Below are 22582 nucleotides of genomic sequence, written 5' to 3' on the forward strand. Positions count from 1 at the left end.
GATCGACTTTACCCTAGTGAAAGTTATATGTTATAAGTTATAGTCTCTGTATTGCTGTTTTTGGAATCAACTGAAAGTCACCGAGTTAGGCATCTCCAGCTTCTCATTTGGCAAAAGAAGTTGCATTTGGCACTTTTTTGAAAGTTTTGCTCAGTTTTGTAGCTTGCAATTTTATGAGTGACCAAGGTTTAAGATTTATATTGGAAAATCTTTGTTAGATTGGGCCTCACAATATGTAATTCTTTCGTTGCTACTGAGGTTCTAAATTGTGTAGGTTGTTGTGAGAAAGCATTGATCTAAGTTGTCAATCAAATCCCAATGCGTCCAACAAGGCTACATTTGTTAGATTGTAATGGCTATCTTGAAAACATGGAACATGGAATATTGGAATGTTGGAATATAAATAGAAGTAAGCTAGCCTTTGCAAGGTAATACCTTCCTATACGATAAGTTCTCGTATCAACGAACCCAAATTGAACACAAATATACTTGTTAGCATATAGTTATATAGTTATATAATTTCACATTCCAATATTCCAGCATTCCCACATTCCAACATTCCACATCCATGTTTTCAAAATAGCCTTTTTGTAACGAGGACGGATAAATGAAGTGGGCAAATTAAGCCTGAAATAAAACGTTATAGTGAAGATAAGTGTGATTCAAGGCTGGACTGACATATACTCACAAAGATAGACAAATTTCAAACAAGCAACTTTACGATGCCTTCTCTTACGTTTATATCTTTTTTTATATATATAGTAGTAGATGCATAGGCCGAAATGGCCCTTTATCTACTACAACAAAACAAAGTTGAACCTATGTTTATATAGTAAATACGTTTAACTGTTGAACCTGCTTCTTTGTTCCATTTTTAGAAAATCATTGTATTTTATATTTCAATACAGCTGACTTTACCATGATGCTTTTCTACAAGCCTTTAAATATAGAATCGTGTGTATGGTCTATCCAAAGCGCAAAAATTGTACGGTAGATGTGCATCTTGTATGTCTTTGGGGCTTTAGCCATTTTTGGCTATGTAAATGGGAACAAACAAACTGTTATTTACAGTTTGTTACTTGCTGGTTACTGTGTGTTAACCTAGGGTTTTCCCCTTTTCTTGATCAACTTTTATTTTCTTTGACCACTACTGAGGCCTGTAAGAAAAAAGACTGAGCTCTCGTTGGAACTTTTCTGTTGGCTTTCTTTATCTATCTGGTAGTCCAGCGAGTCTAGTTATCCGAGAGCCTTGATAATAATTCATATAACACAAAGAGCTCTTTGCGTGGGCACCATGCCTTGATAAACTCAGAAATATTCCAAGGATTAGCCCTCTTCAATGCAAGAATACTTTCAGTAGATATTATACTAGGAGCGCCTTAAGTTGATCATAGTGTTGTTTGATTACAGGCGACAAGGTGGGAACAGATGGAAATCAAGTAGAATTGGCCAGGATACGAATTCACCGAACGCAAAAACAGAGAGAAAGCCTACGAAACCAAAGGTAATGTCAAACCAACTTTAAAGCAATGCGCTCGGAGTAAGAAATTTCTTGCACGTTTAAAATCCTACAAATAATTTTTGTAAATATTCTTTGATTAAACCTGCATTTACCTTTTGCTGATTAGTTTTGTAAAAATTATGCATTTTTGTAGATATATTATCCTAGGTAATTTCGCATTTTGTATTGCAGCGTTGTTTAAACAATTCGTAGAAGTACCGAATTTTATAGCCTGATTTCTGTATGACACTGATAAAATCATAGGAAATCACTTGTTGTCAAAAACCCGAGCTCGTGTCATAATGGAAATGAGAATGTCATTTTATGTTTGCTCTTCTGGTTAATGAATATAAGGTTTTATCTACAGGGCCAACCGAAGTTCAAAGTTTTATCCGATAAACCTATAGGTAAGCCATTCAGTTTGACTAGCCACTAAAACACATCAATACGCCAATTATATTCTCAGCAATGCAGTGGTGAGAACTAAATCTCCTTCTACATTTTAAGGGGCAACAACCCTATTGTAGAAACAGTTTTTATTAAGGTCAATTGTCTACAACCTGGCTCTAAAATACAAAGAAAACTATTGTTCCATTTCGATAAGGAGGAAATCGCTAAATCTAATTCATATCGTAGACATATCAGAGTAGTAATAATAATTATAGCCAAAATGTACAATAAAAGTTTTGCATAATCTTCTGCTGGACTCGAAATTTTTTTTCAGATTTCATGTTTTCTTTAAAAATATGTAATGATTGGAACTCTTTATTTTATATAAGTAACCTTTGCCATAATTCATGTTCGGAGAAAGGGGAGGGGTGTTATCAAGTATAGTATGTTGCTTGGGCAATGCGATGTGCGCAACGGTCTACTAACATGAGTAGGTGAAAAGCTCTGCTTCGAATATTGTTATTTAATGAATGGATTTTGTTCTGTTGCAGAGAAATACAAATCTAAAGACAGCATGAACATCAATGCTGAAACTCTGCAGTCATCCTTGTGTGGACAGTGTGAACGAGTCAAGGCAAAACTGGTAAAAACTAAATTCAACTTTCAATTTAAACGCTTAATGTTGTAACTGGGTAGCCCAGTTATACCCTGTATTATGTAACATTGGTCTTCTTTATATTACACCTGAAGTGTTTTCAATGTTCAGCAATTGGATAGATGCATCAAAAGAGGTGAAAGCTTTGAATATACACAAAAACATTTCTACCTGAATTAATGCAAATTTCACCATTGGAGAATAGTGTTTCAGTAACCGTATAGATGGATGGTTCTTACGGATATCGATTTCTGCACTTCTTATTACTCTTATTTCCTGAATAAAATCTTCCTTTGCTATCCTATATCATTTATCTCATGCTTGTTTACAATAGGAATGTGTGGAGTGTGGTGAGCTCTACTGCCCACCTTGCTTCAAGCAATTCCATTCAAAAGGAGCCATGAGAAAGCACGCCTGGCAACCAGTTGATCAGGTATTTTAGTATGCCTAATTTGCTCAGTATAGCAGTGTAATCATATGCCAAATTCCCAATGAAAGCAAATGTTTTATATATTGGCCATTCACAATTGACTTTGTTGTAATTGTTTTAGGTTTGTGCTACTTGTTTTATTGTTTAAGGTAGACATGCCCAAGCTTTTCTGATGCAAAGGAGAGTGTGAGACATTTTCAGAAGTGCTAGTATCTTACAGCTTTGGTATATTTTTCGCAGCAAAAAACGCCACTCTCCTTCATAGAGGCTAATATGAAGAGAGATGGGGCGAGAAAAGGTAGAGCTGCGGAAATTAGGAGGGGAAGGCGGAGGAGAAGAGAAAAGAAAAGATTTGGCTGAGGCATCTGCCGTTATTCTCTTCCTCCTTCTCCCTCACAGCTCCTCTCCACTTTTTCTTTTCTTCCGCAGGAGAGTGAAAGAACGCTTTCCGACTGTGCTTTTTGTGTCAAATTACTACAAGACTTAATATAATGTTACCATGCGCTCAAACCGATAAACAAATATTATGACAGCGTATACACCAACACTGAACGCTTGGTGTGATGTCAAAATCAATAATTAGAAAAATCTTATGCATAACTTTAAAGAATCTGCAGGAATTATATACCTTAAGGTTTTGAAGTGAATTATAGCACAACCTCCATTGATAAAACTAGCAACAGACCCAAAATTTCGTCCCAGAATTTCCTCTCTATAGCCAAAGCCATTTTCAAGTAAACTCCAAAAAACGGAAACCTCCCTACAACAAAATGTAGGTTGTGTTGCATAGGCTTACCTTTAATCGGAGTTTCACTGTAATGTTTTGCTGGTGGCCAGGAAGTGAAGCCTGTTCTTGAGTGTCAATAGTTACGAACATGATTCGGAGCCAGTGCATCACCAGAGGCCAAAAGCAGTTGTATCTTAAAAGCCAATGTAAATAGTGAAATTTATTTTACCTCGTCATAGCTTGCTCATATGTAGCAATTTCAGGGTATCTGTGTTTTCAACCACAACTGATGTGTTTCTTTTTTCTGCCTAGGAGAGACCGTACTCATCAAAAAACAAAACAGAAAACACCAAACAAACGAGGTAAAGTCAATTGAAAAATATTTTAGTAAAATGCGGTTTTAAATTGAAATTGAAGCATGGAGAACTAAAACCTATCATGCTGTTTCTTTCGATAAAATCTTTGCCTTCTTCCTTTACACTGTACTTTCAGCTTGGGGATATCTTTTCTTCTTTTTCATGCCTGATAGTTTTAAATACTTAAATGTGCAGGCAACCTTATTCGGGCAACCTTCTTGATTTTCAAGATAAAAAATCCTTTATTTTCCCCTTGTAGGTACACGGGCTTAAAAGTGGGATATTAGGGTTAATTGATTTATCACTCATTTCCCCAGGGCCGGTTCCAGGAAATTTTCTTGGGGGGGTGTAAGCTCTTATGTACCGAGTAATTTTAGAAAAAACAATGCCAAAAATTTTGAGCTCAACTAATCGTGATCAGAACTAACAACTAAATGACTTACACTAACTTTAATTTAAGAAATTTAACTTTAACGAAAGAACTTTAATTTTAACTTCAATCTGAAAAAAGCGTTTCAACCAAATACAGCACGTTCTAATAAAAATACAGAGTCAATGGTGGGTCAAAAAATAACCCTCAGATTTTTGCGAGTCATTTAATTAGGAGCTTTTGACCCAGCCTCTTTTTCAGTTCTTATAGCGCAATATATGAATAAATTAACTTTAAGTAGTGTCAAATCGAACTCTTCTGTTTTTTAAGTGTATCCAGTTCTTGACAACATCTTCCAAGTTGACATTTTCAGAGAAATCCTTCTCGCATGATATCAGCATCAGAGATTCCAGGCGGTCCTGGAGCATTATGCTCCGCAGCTTAGTCTTCACCAACTTTAGTTTGCTAAAAGATCTTTCATTTGAAGCCACAGTAATTGGTGCTGTTTGAAGGAATGTATACGCTGTGTTGCTTGCCGGATAAATGTGCCTTCGACTATATACGAACTTTGCAATTTCACGGACTGTCATGCTCTTCACCAACTTTTTCTCTTGGAAGTCCTCTCTCAAAACAGTAAGCTCTGCAATAAGACTGCCACTTGAAACTTTCCCCGACAACAAATGCTCCAGATCCTCTGCTTGTTCTTCCCTTAAGTTATCCCAAGGAGGCAACAAAACAGTGAACGGCTTTATTTTCTTCAAAATGCTACCCCAGTTTTCTTTACAATCTGTAATTATCTGATCAAGTACAGAATAAATCTCTTTCGAATAAAACGTCTGGAAGGAGAATGCCTCCTCGTTGTCTCGGTTTTCATCAATTCTTCTTGGAATCAATCTTCTTCTGTGGCGGTGCTGAAACTCCTCTTCTGGATTTATTCCCATGTGCATTGCAATTTGTGTGGCAGCTTCAATCTGCTTTTGCACGTCATCTTCATTTCGAATCTTTTCTAACGCCCTAGTTGTCGATGACACTAGCTCAAGTGCGTCGAGTAAATTCAAACCCTCTTCCTGAAGTTGCACAACCAGAACCTTACAGCGCCGCATTATGAATCTCATAGTAGCCAAGCTGAAAACAAAATCAAATGTTTTCATTTTCTTCAAAATTGCTTTGGCTTGATCCTGTGTGTTTTTGTCACAGTCAAGTTGTCTATCCATTATCTGCTCGAGCAGCGAGACGATTACTGTCAAAGAGATCCAGACACTGTCAATAGATTCAGATCTAGCAATCCAACGAGTTTGCGAAAGATTTCGCATCTTCAAGGCCCCTTCTATTTCAACTTGTGCTTTTTCAAGTGCTTCAGATCGCTTGGTGCTACTAGAAAAGAATGTGTACAATGACTGTAATATGTCAAACATCGATGATACAAGACTGCTTGCTTTGGAGCTTCGTTCTACATATGTACTCAGCCTGTGAGCCTGGCATGGGATGTAAAGGATTTCCTTTTTGTGTGGAAAATCTTCTTGAATTTTATCACTTAGCACTCGTTGGCATCCTTTATACTTTCCAGACATACATGACGCAAAATCGTACGATTGAAAGACGAGTTTTTGTGGGTCCACACTACACTCATTGAGAGCTTTCAAAATTTCTGCAGCATGGCCTTCTCCGGACTTGTCTTTGAGAATCCTCAGACACAGTAAACGCTCAACCGGCTTGGCATTGACGACGTATCTTACAACAATTGCCATCTGATCTTTATTGCTTGTGTCCGGGGTAGTATCAGCCATTACTGAGAACGCTGAGACTTCCTCTAGCTCCTTCACCATACGATGCCTCACTGCGTCACCTAGCAACTTTATCAACTCATTTTGGGTGTCTTTGCTCATATAGGTAACATGGTATGGTCGCATCCTTGTTTGGTTCTGCCAGTATTTCAAAATGCCGCAATGTCGACTGATTAACTTCACAATCTCATGAAAGTTGCTGGATTCGTCAGTATTTCCACGAAATGCAAGGTCCTGCATAGCCATGGTGCGAGCAGCATCACATAATATTAACATAATTTTGGTGTTAAACATTGCGTCGTCAGTTTCTTTAATCATTTCATGACGACGAGACAAATCCAAAAGTGCATCAACGTTCTGATGTGGGTTAGTGAATCTTGCAAAATCTCGTAATGCTTCTCTGTGACTTTGGCTGGTGAAATGCTGTATCAGCTTGCCCTTCTTTCCTTTTCCAACACTCTTCATTTTGTGCCACTGTCTAACGCCATTAATAGTCCATGAAGCATCTGAAGAGGGTCTTCCAGCGCCGTTTGGAAATAAGGAACAAACATAGCAAAATGCTGCGTCATTTTGAACGCTATATTCAAGATGTGGAAAATCTTTGAACCAGGTGCTTGAAAACTTATTTTGTTTACCAGATTCAATGAATGCATTACTTGGATAAACTGTCAAGCGAGGCTGGTAGGGACCTAGGTTTATCACAAAACGGCGTTGGCTATCCGACAAATCTTTTTTTCTTTTTCCAGGGTCGTGTTCTATTAGTGCTGCTGCTTCTCCAGGTTGTACAGATCCTTTTTGCCTGTCAATTTTGACTTTAAGTCGTTCAGCAGATTTTTCTAAATCATTACACTGGGTTTTAATCTCGTTGGCAAACTCTTTTGCAGATATCGCAAACTCTTCGATATTTGGGGTACATGGTTGTGTTAGAATGTTTAACGTCAAATTACCTCTTTGCTCCAAAGTGGATAGCAGATGCTTGAGCTTTCCCGCACAGCTAATCCAATAATCATCATTTTCATCATCGGTGTCATCGTTTTCGGAGTTTTCAGCCTCACTCTCGCTCTCCTCATCAACCACATTCTCACCGACAACATTACTAATATTAGATACTGATTCTTCTTTTGCAGAATTCGCTAACCCAATCTCTTCGGTTTTGTCATCCAATATCTTCTCAGATGAAGATGAAGAAGATGAATCTTTTTCTTCAATTGGATTATCTTTCTTGCGTTTAGCTGCTTCGAAAGGGTTTTTAACTGCACCTGCGGTTTCATATGGCACATTTTTGCCTTCATGTTTCTCTCTATTGTGTTGGAGGCGATAGTCACTGTTGAACTGGGAATTACACCCTTTTGCCTTGCATCTTATTTTTACTTGTCTTCTTTTCATAGCAGTGAAACATAGCCTGGTAAAAATAATTGTTCTCAGTTTTACTTCAGATGAAGAGACCCACTTGAAAAAATTCTCAAAAGCTCAAACTCAGGCCTTGTCAAATCTTGGAAAATCTTGCTTTTCAAACAGGCCTAGACTTTTTGTCACAGGCTTACGCGAGAATTACAAAATTCAAAACAAATGATTATATGGATATGTCTTCAGAAAATAAAATTCAAAAAACAGAAAGATCATTATTTGAAGCAAGTTTTTGAGTTACCTGAAAAGCTGCCGTTTCCCTTTCAAGTAGCGTAATACTTATTACTGTTACTATTTTTTTCAATTCTACTTTTGTTCGTCAGCTCAGCTTCATTCAGATAAAGGATTACCAGAGAATGTTGCTTCGCGGGTTTCGCGCCTTCTTCACAGGTGGCGTCAGTCACTATGTTTAGTTTTATTGAATAAATCGATCAGTGGAATTCGAACAATAGGGAACAATAGAGTAAGCAGGAAACACAAATGGTTTCTCAGGTTCTCACCGAATGAGACCACACCAGCAAATATCACATGGTCTTTGTAGGCACAGGGCAATAATGAAGAAAACTAGATATTCAAAATGTTATGCATATTTAATTGCTTTTTGCGCAGTGATGCACTACACAGCATTTAATATAAAACTTCGTAACATAATTTTACCGACCAAAAATCGAACTTTACCGAGTAAATCACCAAACTCAATTCTTGGGGGGGTGTCACACCCCCCCCCCCCACACCCCCCATGGAACCGGCCCTGCATTTCCCCACGAAATATGTGATATGTTGATTCTCGTTGAAGTCGAAATTAGCTAATACTGAAGAACGATTTTAGTCCCAGTTTTAGAGTCCCTACTATTATACAAAATTTGATCGCGTAATACTTAAAGTCGAAGATCGAAGTCAAAGATCCATGTTCGAAGATCGAAGTTGAAGGTCGAAGTTGAAGGTCAAAGTTGAAGGTTGAAGGTCGAAGTTGAAGGTCAAAATTGCAGTTCGAAGTTGAAAATCGATGTCAAAGATCGAATTTCTAAGACTTGAATAAACTTTATAAACATTATCTTCGTGACATTGTTTGAAAATATTTAGAAACTTCCCAACTAGAGACCTGGTAAAACCCTTATGGACGAGTTAAACTAACTTTCCAACAGACCATTAGCACAAAACTGGAAATTTGGTGTAAGCCTCAAAACTGGATTTTGACTTTATTATAAACGCCATGTCCTTCTAGCTTCCCTAAACCCTTCCCTTTGGCTTTCAGTCTTATGCTTCAGTCAAAGTTCTTGTAGGTGTTTTCTTGCTGACGATGTGTAAGAAGATCTCAATTTGCGTTAACAGCCGAGGGCGCTATAAAAAACTCTTGACCCAATAGTGTCATTTATCTCTTGTATCTATACCGATTTATGACAGGCTTGCTTTTTCAGAGTGGCAGTATCAACGTCACGTGATTCGTCAATTGGACAAGCAGCCCCCAGGGAAGTCCAAATGGTAACTGTGTGTTACTTGAGATAACGCTTTGTAGCTCTTTGTAAAGACAATGGAATCCAACTGCAACGAAATCTGTAGGGTAAAATAGAAAAGTTCGTGGGTTCGTTATACATAAAGTATTCCGAGGGACTGTATCTTTAGTTCGTTATAACGAGACGCTTTTTATAGATGGATTCGACTTAAGTATAGTGAACCTCTTATTCTTTCATTTTCAAATATATATTGGTTGCAATGACGTCTAGCCTAGCTGTAGATGAATTAAGATAAACTCCCATTGCGTTAACCAAACTGTATCACACTTGATCGTCTCAACGAACCTATTCAGAAGGAGCTCCCCATAACATCAATACCCATCATACCTTATTCAATCGTCTACAAAATCTTCCTTCTTGTTTCTTAAGGAGGACGAAGATTCACTACAAAACTCGGGTGGGATGCTACTCGGAGGAACATACAACGAGGAAGAGAGCGCTGCTTCGTTTCAAGAGGCTCTTAAGGAATGGAGAAACAGCTCATCTAACTTGCCATCACAGAAAAATGGGATGTGGATGAATCCGGTGGATGAAGAAGCTAAACCAGGTGACACAACTTTTTTCTGCATATGTATAACGTTAAAAGTAGTTATTAATGCCATTCATTCCTTCTCATGGCTGTTTCTTTTGAGCTGTGAAAATGAGCTATAGTGTTAAGACACTATAATTCCATGCACCCTTATGAACCGATTTTTCGTTATAATTCTTCTTTTCAGATATATAATTAATGCTTGCTTCCTAAACTGTTTCTGTTACCTGAAACGTTCTGTCGCTCTGGGTGCATTAAAGACAGGGATAATTAAGGAGTTTAATGCTGCATTGAATGGTTCTCGATTTTTCACAAATACTTCTGCCACTTTGCATGACCAAAAGCTTTCCATTCTCTTTGTTCTTCAAAACATTATCCAGCTAACACACAGGAAGTCTTCGCGTACTTTTTCAGAACCTTTGTCATCTGTTATTATTTGTCGCTATGAAAATTGGAGACTGTAATCCCTATTTGAAACGGTTTTCTCGTTTACCTTGTTCAAATCTTTTCACAAGATCCCTTTTCTTTGCGGAAGATTTTCAATAAAGCACCTGTTTTAATAAGGCTATTTACAAAAGAATTCTTCTTTTAACAATGTTGTCTTCAAATGTAGGCCGCCGTAAGAAATGAAAAACTGCTTTTAAACAAATAAGCCCTCGTTTGGTCGTTGACCTAATTTTTTTATTGTTGCGTGCTGCAGCATCATTTCTCGCCAGGGTATTCTGAATTTCTAATGTTCTTAGTTCTGGCATTTTCATTTAATTTCCTTTTTTAATAGAAGCAGTATACAATTGTCGTTTTGGCATTTATCGTAAGGTGTATAAGACATTTAAGAATGCCAAAGCTAGATTGAACAATTTGATGCCCGTTCAATCGATTCGATGCAAGGTCAATCGTTTTAAGTTTGGCTCTAAAGTTTGCTCATTCAAGATTTAGTTCCAAAATTATTTTTTCTTTATTCATATACATATAAATCCTCTTCCAGAACTAGGACGAAGTGGGTTTTTAACTGAAACTCTAAATCATTTTTGAAATAGGGAGTTTCTCTTCACAAAGTCCCACTTTCAACTGCCTGTTGCTCTTTCTCCGATGCTTTCTTCTACTTTTCGTGAATTTTTCCGTTAATCCCCACTTTATACAACCAAGATTTTCGTAGTAAAGTACCGTGATTCCCTGTAGTGCAAGCGCTGTTTTGGCAAATGAATCTTCTTAGAAGCCCATCGCAGAGTTACAAAACGAAATAAAACTTAGAAGGGTAAAACTTAAGGTAAAAAAAACTTAAAATTTTATGTCGGAAATAATAAATTCTTACATGGATTCTACTATTTCAAAAACTAGATTATTTAGAATTTTTTTGAAATAATCGTCCAATAGAATTCATTTTGATCATATTTGCAGAGAGTGTTGTGCTATCTTCTCTCCCGTTTCCCCATTGTCCTCAAAACAACAGTTTCTCGCATAGACTTGATCAACATGCAATTATCTGCGAAAACTCTAATGCTGGTTTTGTATATTATGCAGACAATTGTTTTCCAGGACTGCTGGAAATATATTTTCACGAAATATCAGCAGGTTTCCCTTTACCACCTGTTTTAATATCTTTTATATCATTTAAGTTAAACATTTTCACGGGGGTCAGGCTTTCAGAATATCACCCGTAGATTTCTTTTCGTCAAAGATTTACGTCAATTTTTTGAACAAAGGTTTTTTCTCTAAAAATGTAATTAATAGTTATAGCACGGTTTTAACCTCGAAAAAACATGCTAGATGAACTTAGAGTTGTAGGTAACGGAGAAGCAAGGTAAACTACATAACCTGTCTGCTCGTTGGGATTTTCCAATCGCAAAACGTATTGACGAGGCTGCCGATAGACGTATGTGATGATATTGCAGGTTTCCTTGTATGCCATAGCGCTAATGCATTCTCAGTGACTAAGAGGTACATGGGCGAATTAAAGTTTGAGATTAAACAGTAGTAAAGTAGTTTGAACGATTTATTAAGGTAAGAAAATTCGCTAGATCTTTTTATCAATTATATATTGCACCTGGTGTTAGTTCGGTTTTTATCAATATTTTTTTATGGTTTTAATAATACAAGAACTGGTTGTTCTTTTGAATGGCATTTTACACATGGTTTTATCCCTTCCTATACATATACAACTTTTAAATGCCAGTATGTACATATGCTTATGTCAGAGTGATTCTATCCCTTCCTACACCCTTTTCAAGAAAATATTGTTTAGATAGAAAAGGGCAAGATGCTTGATGGACGCAATAAGAAATAATTTTTTTATATTGCTTCAATACAATACAAATAGGTGATTAAACCTTTCTGAGTTTTATGAGCAACACATAAGCATTTTTTCGTACTAAGATAGTGCGTTCCTCTTTTCTCAAAGTTGCTGTCTTCCAGTGGCTACCCTTTTTTCCTTTAACACGTGAGTTTTACAACCTATTCTGAAGTCCCTAGAATGTGGTAACCTCAAATATCGACAGAAATTGAATTTCCGAGTTTATTTCAAAACCTTTCTTTTTGAAATCTTTTTAATTGCTATCGTAATGATTTAGTCTAAAGCTTTCGGTTAGGAATTGATGTTTTTAGCAAAGCCGCATGCGTCGTCATCGGACTCAAATCCCTGCAGGAATCGAGCTGTTTTCCCCCCTACTGATCCCAGATTTTCGTTGTATCTGATAATTCGGCATTCTTAAACAGTTTGGTCCTAATGCACGTTTACGTCATATCTTATTAACCACTCTCTACCCTTTTACTCCACTCGTATCTTTTTATCTGTCTCTGAAAAGTTGACTTGACTTAAGACTCGAGACGTTTTTACTAACTGCAAAGCTGTGTGGATCTAGGCCGTCGAACTGGGCCTAGGTTTACACAACATCTGTTCTAACATTTGCTGTCACCTACAATGCATGAGATTATGCTTCGTTTCTGTTTGTAGAATCTCATAATCGCAGTCGTCATACCGATTACAATCAGTCCAGAAAAATAATCTCTCAGAAATTCAACATAATCCGCATTTCAAGAGAATTCAATTCAATATTTAATTTTTACTCCATGTTTCTGTTAGCAATCGGATTGCTGTATTTGTTACAGGATATTAATTTTATACTCTTATTTGATCATTTTTCACTTTCCTTCTATAATCTAAGTCCCACGTATTTTAGTCACGTACTTTTGTACACAAAACTTTTTCTAAGTTCGCTAATGAATTTTCTCATCACCTTCTCTGACTCATTCTGTAGCTATTTAATTTTTCACTTAGCCCTGTATTAAACGTTTTATTCAATTCCTTATTTTTGTCACCCTGTTGGTTACTTTTCTTATTTTATTGAAATCTTTCCAAGTTCGCTGACATATAAGCTGTTGGCTGTTGCCGTTGGACGCTTCTTCATTTCTGGAAATATCAGGGATATGATTGCCTGACTGGTGCGCTTATAGTTTCTGATTTTGATTCTATGACAAGTCTGAAACCTGGGTCAAAGTATTTTTAACAATATCGAGTTTCAGGTGTGCTATATGTATGTTAACAAAGAAGGGTTCGTTAAGATCATAACGTTCACAGGAACTCAAAGGAATGAATATATAAGGAAGGACACGCCCACTGACCACTTTGTTAGTTGATTCTAGATTCTCATGGCCTGTCGATTTCGTTCACGGGGTCCGGTAATGTTTACGTTCAAGGATTGAGATTTTGGATTGGATCAGGCGTTTTGGCCATAAACACGTTGTTGAAAGGAAGAAGGCCAAAAAATATTGGCCTCTTGAGATCAAGCTAGATATTCATTCTTTAGCAGCTTGCATGCAACCAACCGCAGTGCATCTTATCACACTATCACTTGATAAAGCTATCTGCACTGTTATTGTTTCACAGCTGCAAGAACAAAATATCTCACACTTACAGCCTAAAAATAACCATATTTTTTCGATTTGGTATTAAATTATGCGAGAAATTTGCAGATATGATCTTATCGCATGGAAACTGACAATTAGAACACGACATAAACTGCGAGCATTCACACTAGTCTGGGAATGAGCCATCTAATCTTCTCAAGATTACGAGTCTTATCGCATGTAAAAATATATTTGGCATTATTATCTGCCTTCGTAGCAGTTCTTCATGCCGCTTCTTTGCTGTACGCAAACAAGCTAGGGCAAGATAAATCAAACCATACTCGGCCTGATAGACTGCTCGATAAAGGCTGTCAGTTTTTTAATCAAGTTCAAATGAACCAAATAATCTGGGATTTTCACGATGGTAAATCGCATGGTAACCACACCTTATTTGCAAATGACGTCATTTTAGCAACTATTTGTCTACTTGAATCTTGACATTAGCAGTTAGTAATTTTATCTTTCTTTTACAGAATAAAATATTGAGTAAAACTAACCTGAAATAACGCAAAGGCTGTGTCTTGTAAAAATGAATGGAAATATAACGCTTTTTGCGACACCATTTTGGAGCTACATTATGACTCGATCCTTTTCTCAATTAGATTTCTCGTTGTGTTTGTTATTTTACCCCGCTGGATGAATAAGCCCGATTTGAAACACAAAAGGACTCTATCTCAAACTTCGTCAATGAAATTGATACTAGTATTTTATAATTTCAAGAGTCCGAGTTTCGAAATTCCAATTCACTAAGCAATAAAGTATCTGCACATGGTAGTTCCTTGGCTATGAAACTATCAATATTGGAGATGTGAGAAGATTTTGGGATTAAGGCCTCAAGATATTGAAGAATTGAATCGGTTTTAACGAAAATGTGCCTTTGGTAAAAAAATATTCTTGAGGGGGAAAGTTAAATTGCAAAACGAAATGAGTTTGCTTCGCACCTGCTAGACATGAAAATTTATCAACCAAACATTAGTGGTTTCATATCGGAAGTTAGGCGATGTCCGGTCGTTTGGAGTACAGGAGGTGCAGAAGCGTGTTTATAATTATTTCAAAGTACTTGACTTAAGTTGTATTTAACTCAATAGTCTCACGTATACCAAGAACCCCGAAATTAAAAGCCTTGCACCTGTTTTAAGAATACATAATCAACTGTGTTCTGATTTTATGCATTTTCTATTCAATAGGATAGGGATTTTTGAAAAAGAATTTGTCATTCAGGAACATAGATAGTCTTTCAAATTTACTCCAGCGACTGGTGGCAGATTATAGATAAAGTTGAGAATTCTTGAATAAGATAAGAAGTAGAATTTCACTATTTATGTACCTGCTGTGTAAAAGTCGTTGTTTCTACCAGTGTTATTCAATGTGTCCCCCCGGTTTTATTTCTTTTATACAACAAATAAGGACTGTATGCAGAATTGCTAGTGTCAAGCAACAGTTTTATGTTGTATGATGAGTTCTCAGAGCACCACACAGCTCGTGAAGCGTTCATAAGGGTTCCTCTTTTCATGGTACTTCTGACTGCTATATCTGTATCTAACAGCCTTGACAGGTTATTCACTGGACGTTACGAATGCGCTCTTTTCGCTACGCGATTCGATACCTTAAGATGGTTCTTCTTCAAAAGCACTTCTCTGTGCTTGGTGATTCGAGACATTGAAAGTAGTATCAGTTCGATCGAAGAGGTGAGTTAATATTCTACTACTTGGAATGAAAACTCATTTCGATTGCAAACAGCTGATGTCACGATGTGCTAGAACTTGTTATCATCTTCCCATATGTTCTGTAGCTCAACACATATACCATTTCAGCAGTTTAGCAAGAAGGTGATCTTGCGCCGCGTAGTTATGTGACGCAGTATAGTAGTTTTCACGAACCCGTAATTGAATATTGGTGAGTTTAAATCTTTCTTATGCTTAACCTATATTCTTGTTTAGAAGAACTGCGGACCTTCTCGATGCTAACCGGAACTCAAATGAAATGCATCAACACAATCTAGCAGGAATTTGATTTGTTATCAATGGTTTCGTACTCGTTAAGTCAACTTTGAGCGTTGTTTTCAAGTAAATAAGAGTTCTTATTTGTGTTACTTTGATTTGAAAAAGTAGCCATTTTTGAGCCATTTTCCTTGAAAATTTTCGTTACACAAGTAGTAATGCTAGAGAAGTTCAAAGATGATGCCGGATTTCTCAACATATTGCATGATATATTCTTGCTTAACTTACGCTGTAACGTTGTGATGCCATAGGATGTAGAAACTGGGGCCAAATAAAACCCCTGTACACTTCCTTAACCAATATCTTATTACCCATTTAAACTCGATATGCCTTTTGTTTAAAATGTACTCATAAAGTCCATTTAGTTGTCGCCTGAAATCCCCTCTAAGATGCGGTTTGCCTCTTAAAGCCCCTGGCCTTGTGTCTGAAACACGAAACACCAGTTTGTTATAAATACTCCCGCCATCAGGTCTTTACGCCACAGACCTGTGTTGAAACATTAAGAATTTATCAAACTGAAAGTGATATCAATCGGCGTCTTGTTATCTGAGAAGAGCGCATCTGCGGTTGATTCAGTTTATGCTACTTCTATTTCCACACGTTATTACCGTAAGCAATAAACTGAATTATAAGCCAGAGCGCATTGCTTCATAGCCATTAACTTCCTTTCTTATTATGGCTGTGACACTGTGATCGTATATAATACAGAGATCTGTCATATGCATTCGGCATTAGGGTAGAAAGAGAAGTTCAGGTTAAAGCCCTTCTACTATGCAAAATATTCTGGGCAACTTTTTCTGTTCAAATTGAAGCTTAGGTTTCCATTTGCCAATTTAGGCGAGCCTCCAATTTATTCTTTTGCTGCGAGCATGCTACATGGTCCATCCGCTGCCGCATTTGTTAAGTTTCTTCACCAGATTTGAATTCTCCTTCATTCTTTTAGAATTCTCCTTAGAGTGAATCATCGCATGCTTGAACATATTTTTCTAATGGCAATATTTCAGAAATTCTGCGTTGTAGAGAAAATACCAAGATGGTAATACTACGAGAGGATCTAAAAATTATGTTTTTACCCATTACTGTATTCTTTTGAATGATTCACTTGCTTTGATACCTTGAATATTCCCGTTTGTGGAAATGTTTTTCATCATTCAATTGTTGCTGGGCTTTAAGTATGGAGTTTAAGTATTTAATATTTTCCAACAGACAAAGACCAACATATTTTGTCGCGTAGTTTCCATCACCATAAGATACTTGGCGATCCCAAAGCTTTCCGGACTTAGGCTAAACGGTCTTCGTGCCTTGCCATCATTTCCAGCCTATTTTAGTTAAGAAACGGGGTTTTGATCGAAACTAACATCCTTTTTGTTCTTTTTAGTTTTTTCATTCCTTTGTCTTCCTTTGTTACACAAAAAATGCGAAATGAAATCGAATTCAAACCAGTAGCAAAAGTACGAAAGAAACCATTCCCAAAGAAACCATATCATTTGCAGTCACCCTTTTATTCAAAAGAATATTCAAGTTAAGAAACCATTTATTTATTCATGACATGGGTTAATTATCTATATCTTTTTGGAAAAACAGATTTTATATCTGTTGATTGCTTCCTTTGACGCTCCCTTCCTTTGACGTTCTCTTCCTTTGACGCTTCCTTCCTTTGACGCTTCCTTCCTTTGACGCTCTCTTCCTTTGACGCTTCCTTCCTTTGAAGCTTCCTTCCTTTGACGCTCTCTTCCTTTGACGCTTCCTTCCTTTGACGCTCTCTTCCTTTGACGCTCCCTTCCTTTGACGCTTCCTTCCTTTGACGCTCCCTTCCTTTGACGCTCCCTTCCTTTGACACCCCCTTCGTTTGACACTCCTTTCGTTTGACGCTCCCTTCATTTGGTGCCCCCTTCGTTTGAGGCTCCCTCCCTTTGACGCCCCCTTCCTTTGATGCTCCCTTCGTTTGACGCTCCCTTCGTTTGACGCTCCCTCCCTTTGACGCCCCCTTCCTTTGATGCTCCCTTCGATTGACGCTCCCTTCGTTTGACGCTCTCTTCCTTTGACGCTCTCTTCCTTCGACGCTCCCTTCCTTTAACGCTCTCTTCCTTTGAAGCTCTCTTTGTTTGACGCTCCCTTCCTTTGATGCTCTCTTCCTTTGATGCTTCCTTCCTTTGACGCTCCCTTCGTTTGACGCTCCCTCCCTTTGACGCCCCTTTCGTTTGACGCTCCCTTCGTTTGACGCTCCCTCCCTTTGACGCCCCTTTCGTTTGACGCTCCCTTCGTTTGACGCTCTCTTCTTTTGACGCTCTCTTCCTTCGACGCTCCCTTCCTTTGACGCTCTCTTCCTTTGAAGCTCTCTTTGTTTGACGCTCCCTTCCTTTGATGCTCCCTTCGTTTGGCGCTCTCTTCCTTTGATGCTCTTTATGTTTGACGCTCCCTTCGTTTGACGCTCCCTCCCTTTGACGCCCCCTTCCTTTGATGCTCCCTTCGTTTGACGCTCCCTTCGTTTGACGCTCTCTTCCTTTGATGGTCTCTTTGTTTGACGCTCCCTTCCTTCGATGCTCCCTTCCTTTGATGCTTCCTTCCTTTGGCGCTCTCTTCCTTTGATGCTTCCTTCCTTTTAAGCTCCCTAAATTAACCACTTATTATCTTTCATATTTCTTCAAGATGTGCTTATTTCGAGCTTAAACAGGGTATGCACATTCATGCTGATAAAAATCGGCTGATTTTAACATGATCTACCGGCACGATCTTTATTAAGTTTGAGCAGACAATATGCAGTCTAAACCTGAAAACCGTTCAATAGTGACCCGCAAGGTTTTATCAAAAAAGTTTGAATTGCCACCTGTCTAAGATTATAACGGAGAATCTGTAGACTTTAGATCGTCAAATTTTTGAAGGAAGCGATCAGCGAAGTATGCAGTTAGTGGATGTCTTTTAACAGCGTTGACTTCTAGCCAGGATTTTGCCATCGTGTAGAACTGCGTGGGGACCAAACTCTAAGCAAAGAGTAGTTAAATCCGATCAAGGTGCACATCAGTCTTTGTGGTAATTTTTCTGTTAGGGTTAGTTGCAATTTCAGCCGAGGAAGTTCTTTGTATAAAAATGTAGCCTAATTATGCACTGGTAGCTGAAAGTCTGCTCAAAGTAAAACTAAGGACGGCGCATGGTAGCTTGTTGCGATATGACGCGGGACAGTGCAGCATATGGCGGGAAGGGGCGAGCGGGAGACTATGGCTGAAATGGTCGCCTGCCAAAGATTGTTGTAAACCTGTAGTCTAACAAACGGCTTTCAGTGTTTTGCTCACATGGATGCTTGTACCGAATACCTGCTTAATGATCTAAGTGCCTAGTGCACAATATTTAATATTAAGAACGCAGACAGGTTCATTTTTCTTGTGTAAATTGCCACCATGGTATGCTTGAAAGCATTATTTGATCAAGTAGGAATAGAAAGTAGTCATTTGTAAACTAGTACCTTCCGTTGCGTCTATTCTTTTACCATTTTCTCATAAGATATAGTATATCTAGTTTTCCAGTTTCCCATCCAACTTACTATATATTAATATGGCATATTTTTGCTTGTTGTATCAAATTCACATTTTATTGCCAAAGGTTACTATATTAGGTATATGCTGCAAGGAGATTATGTTTAAAGGGTTTTATTCACTTTGCACAAAATCTCATCTGCCACTGTTTTTTACACAGATTCAAAATCCTGTGAAACGGAAATCGATAGCTCGGTCCTTCCTGGCGTGACTGCGGACATCAAACTCAATTTTGATTCATCCCTTACCTATGCCGATCGCCTGATGTTGAAAAAACACAAAAAAGACCCCGACTCGACAGTTGCCTACAGCAGGCCTGGCACCAAGTACAATTCAAACTTGCTGGCGAAGAAAACAAGTTCTAAAGCAATTAATGCTTCGCCTAAATCCTCGCGTAGATCACCGCGTCTAGGGAAGTATAAGGGCAAAGATTCGCTCAATCGAATGAAGCCTCAAGCATCTTCGCCCAACAGTGATGCTAGTTTCCCCAAAGCGCTGCAGATTCAGCTGTTGCCTAGTGACGAGGATGAATCCAAGTATGGCAGCTCAGATCAAGAAGGATCCTCGCCGATTATAAACTATACGGTTGAGGAGAAACCACCGTCACGAAGCGATCGATTTACACTTTCACAGATGGGGCGTCTTGCAATTGTAGAGTTGAGTTTTTCAGATCCTGAAAATGATCCTAAATTTAAAGATGGAAGCTATCCGGCCCGTGCAAGTCATTCTTCTCTATCCTTAAAACGTGCGGCAAGTGGCATGAGAAACCAGCCTTCTGAAAGAAGTCGCACAACACCTCCCCACGGCGTATACTCACCAAGTGCACCTTCCAATACTTATGTCGCGCGGCAGAAGATACTCTTGGAGAAAAACAGAAGAGGTGCGAACGGAACAGAATCTTCTTCCTCGATAGTTAAAAAGGTTCTACGGCGAGAAGACAGGAAATGGAAACCTAGAGACAAGTATGTAGGTTTGGATTCATTCTTTATGGCTGGTGTTGAAAAAGAAAACATTGAAAATACTTCTGGAGATCATAACGATAATAGCAAATCTTCGGTCGTTGCTGACTCAAAAAACTTTCCAACGATTTCTATTGGTCTAGCTGACTCTTGGAGGCCGGAATCTAGTTTGTCACAAGTTGAAGAAAATTCTGTACACGGAAACAAATTAAGTGACTCTAAGTTGAAAGGGAATTCTTCCCGCAATGGCAAAACGCTTCCGCATGGTATAAGAGTTACCGTTGAAAACCTTCCGAGTAGCCTTGTTGAAGCAGATCAGTCGTCAACGATGGCTGCAAAAAGTCCAAGGATCGCCAAGTCAGAGCTGACCGCTGATGAAAACGGGACACCGCGTGTAAGCATGACGGACTTTGATTTTCTTAGCGCTATGCCTCCGATGCCAAAAGGTGACGACTTACATAAGCTGCACCGCGCGTCAACCGTAACACTGTTTGCGTTGAGTCCGCAGCCACCAGACGTTTGGAATGATGACAGTGAACTAGAAATTCCAAACTCTCCACTAAATAAAAAATGTGAGAACATGGAGATGCATATCAATGAAAAAGACGGGAAGAAAGCTACTAGCAATGAAACAGAGGATGATTTGGCTTTGAAGGAGCTGGCGAAGGATATTTTGCAAGTCAAGTGCGCGTCGGAAAACAAAGGACTTCAAAAAGTAGTGGATAATAACTGGGAGGAAGATAGTTTGAGTATTGAGGACAATGATGCTGGATCAGGCCTGACAAGCTCAGCTGATGGTGACACGTGTTATGAAAGTGAGGATTCAGACCTAGATTTACAGGAAAAGAAACAAGTTTTGAATTTGAAGTAAATAGTTATTCGTAATTGATTGCAGAGTTAGTGCGGTAAAATATATCATTGCTAAGCCACGGAATTGCTCTTTCATTAATTCATTTCATTCATTTTCAATTATATAAGCATGGTAGCCAATTCAGCAATTCTGGTTTACAAGGGGCCATGTATCTAAACTAAAAGAAAAACTAACATAAAATAGAGTAAAATGAATGGTTACAATAGATTTAAACACGATAGAATACGCTACCAAACCCCTTCCAACCTACCCTACCCTTGCAATCCTAACCTAGCCTCGCAATCCAACCCTACCCTCGCAATAATATTTCCGTGAGACACAAAATCTCACAAAAACATTTCCCTGCTTATTTCCGTTTTATCAACTCGCCCTCTTGGCTGGTTTATCTCGATATTTCCGAAGCATCTGCAATTCGAACGCCGGTCCAGAATTAAAAAGCTAAGCTCTTTTGCTATTATTCCTGTGACGTAATGTCTGTTTTATTGCACTTAGTATTTCAAACGTTTTGCCAGTTCATGGGCTTGTTAAGATACTATACAGCGAATCACTTTTTGTTTTTCTCTCTGAGATTTAATCTCTGGTTGATTTCTTTACATGTTGAGTTGCTATTATTGTGTTGTTCATTGTCAAAATTGAAACAAGAATGTAGGCCTGTTATAGATGTACGTTTGCGGTGCGTTGCTGCTTCACTGTTTTCTTGGTAAGAAATCTCTTCTGCTATGATGTTTTATTTTTTAGATGGTATGCCCTGTTGTATTAATATTTGTTAGATTAAGTCGGCGAAACTGTATGAAAATGTTAACAATTGTATTTTACAGTCAACAGCTAACATAAATGAAATGCGTTTTTGCAAAGCATTTTGTCTCTTATTTACACACACTGACCAAAGTATTTGTAACCTTATAACTGAAGTATTACATCTGTCTCAATAGACCCTTTCGCTTTTCGCCTGCAGTAAGAGGGATTATATTACCTTTCCACCAATGTCTAAAATCAGAATGGGAATTCACCTGGTGGATCAGAAATTAAACAAGTAGAGTTTTCAATTTGCTGAGAAGTCATATCATTTCGTTTTCTGCGCAAAAATAGAATTGAATCGGACTGTAGTTGGGCGATTAAGTTACCTAAATAAACGTAATCCACACTCAATGGTAAAAGAACTGGGAAAGTGGGTTAGGTTTTCTTCAATTCAGCCCAGAGATTCATAAGAATGTCGCTAAAATCTCTGGTTTGATATTTAATGAGAGTAAAGAAAACTTCTGACAACAATTCTTAAGCATCTAGAAAAAAGGGCAGTTTTCTTCAAACTCAAGGCTGTGATGTTGGAAAAAATTGCAGAGCAAGCCTCTGGATCTCATTTGTAACGTTTATAGTAGAAAAACAACATTGCAGTGTCCTACTTGAATATTCTCCGCACTGAACCCATTCATAACCATTTGTCGGTTTGCATGGGGGCTCGAAAAATTCAGGCATTTGTCAGACCTTTGAAAAACGTGCCCAAAGCCCTTCCAAGATCTTGTCTTGTGGGAAAATCGTAGGCCTGGGGCCCCCTCCCTAAAAGATACGAAAACCCCCTTTCCCCAAAGTCTTATTGATAACGAATAAAAGAGAAAAATTGTATATTAATGCGAAATTTTACAATGTTACATGCTTCTA

The 22582-nt window shown here is 38.1% G+C and overlaps 1 protein-coding gene across 2 annotated transcripts in view; it reads left to right on the plus strand.

The window, feature by feature from the left end:
* The window catches only part of LOC135684850 (uncharacterized), a 29573-nt gene extending 6991 nt beyond the window's left edge, over positions 1–22582 (plus strand). The window contains exons 5-12 of one of the 2 annotated variants that reach the window (XM_089114812.1): positions 1411–1504; positions 1869–1908; positions 2443–2534; positions 2881–2979; positions 4016–4065; positions 9039–9102; positions 9504–9681; positions 19257–22582. In XM_089114812.1, the coding sequence (XP_088970938.1) occupies positions 1411–1504; positions 1869–1908; positions 2443–2534; positions 2881–2979; positions 4016–4065; positions 9039–9102; positions 9504–9681; positions 19257–20926 (2287 nt within the window). In that variant the 3' untranslated portion in view covers positions 20927–22582. The remainder of the gene's footprint in view (positions 1–1410; positions 1505–1868; positions 1909–2442; positions 2535–2880; positions 2980–4015; positions 4066–9038; positions 9103–9503; positions 9682–19256) is intronic. The other variant, XM_089114813.1, reaches the window with a different exon arrangement.

Source organism: Rhopilema esculentum, chromosome 21 (genome assembly GCF_057945365.1).
Source record: "Rhopilema esculentum isolate cy_ngs chromosome 21, ASM5794536v1, whole genome shotgun sequence".
Taxonomy (NCBI): Eukaryota; Metazoa; Cnidaria; class Scyphozoa; order Rhizostomeae; family Rhizostomatidae; genus Rhopilema; species Rhopilema esculentum.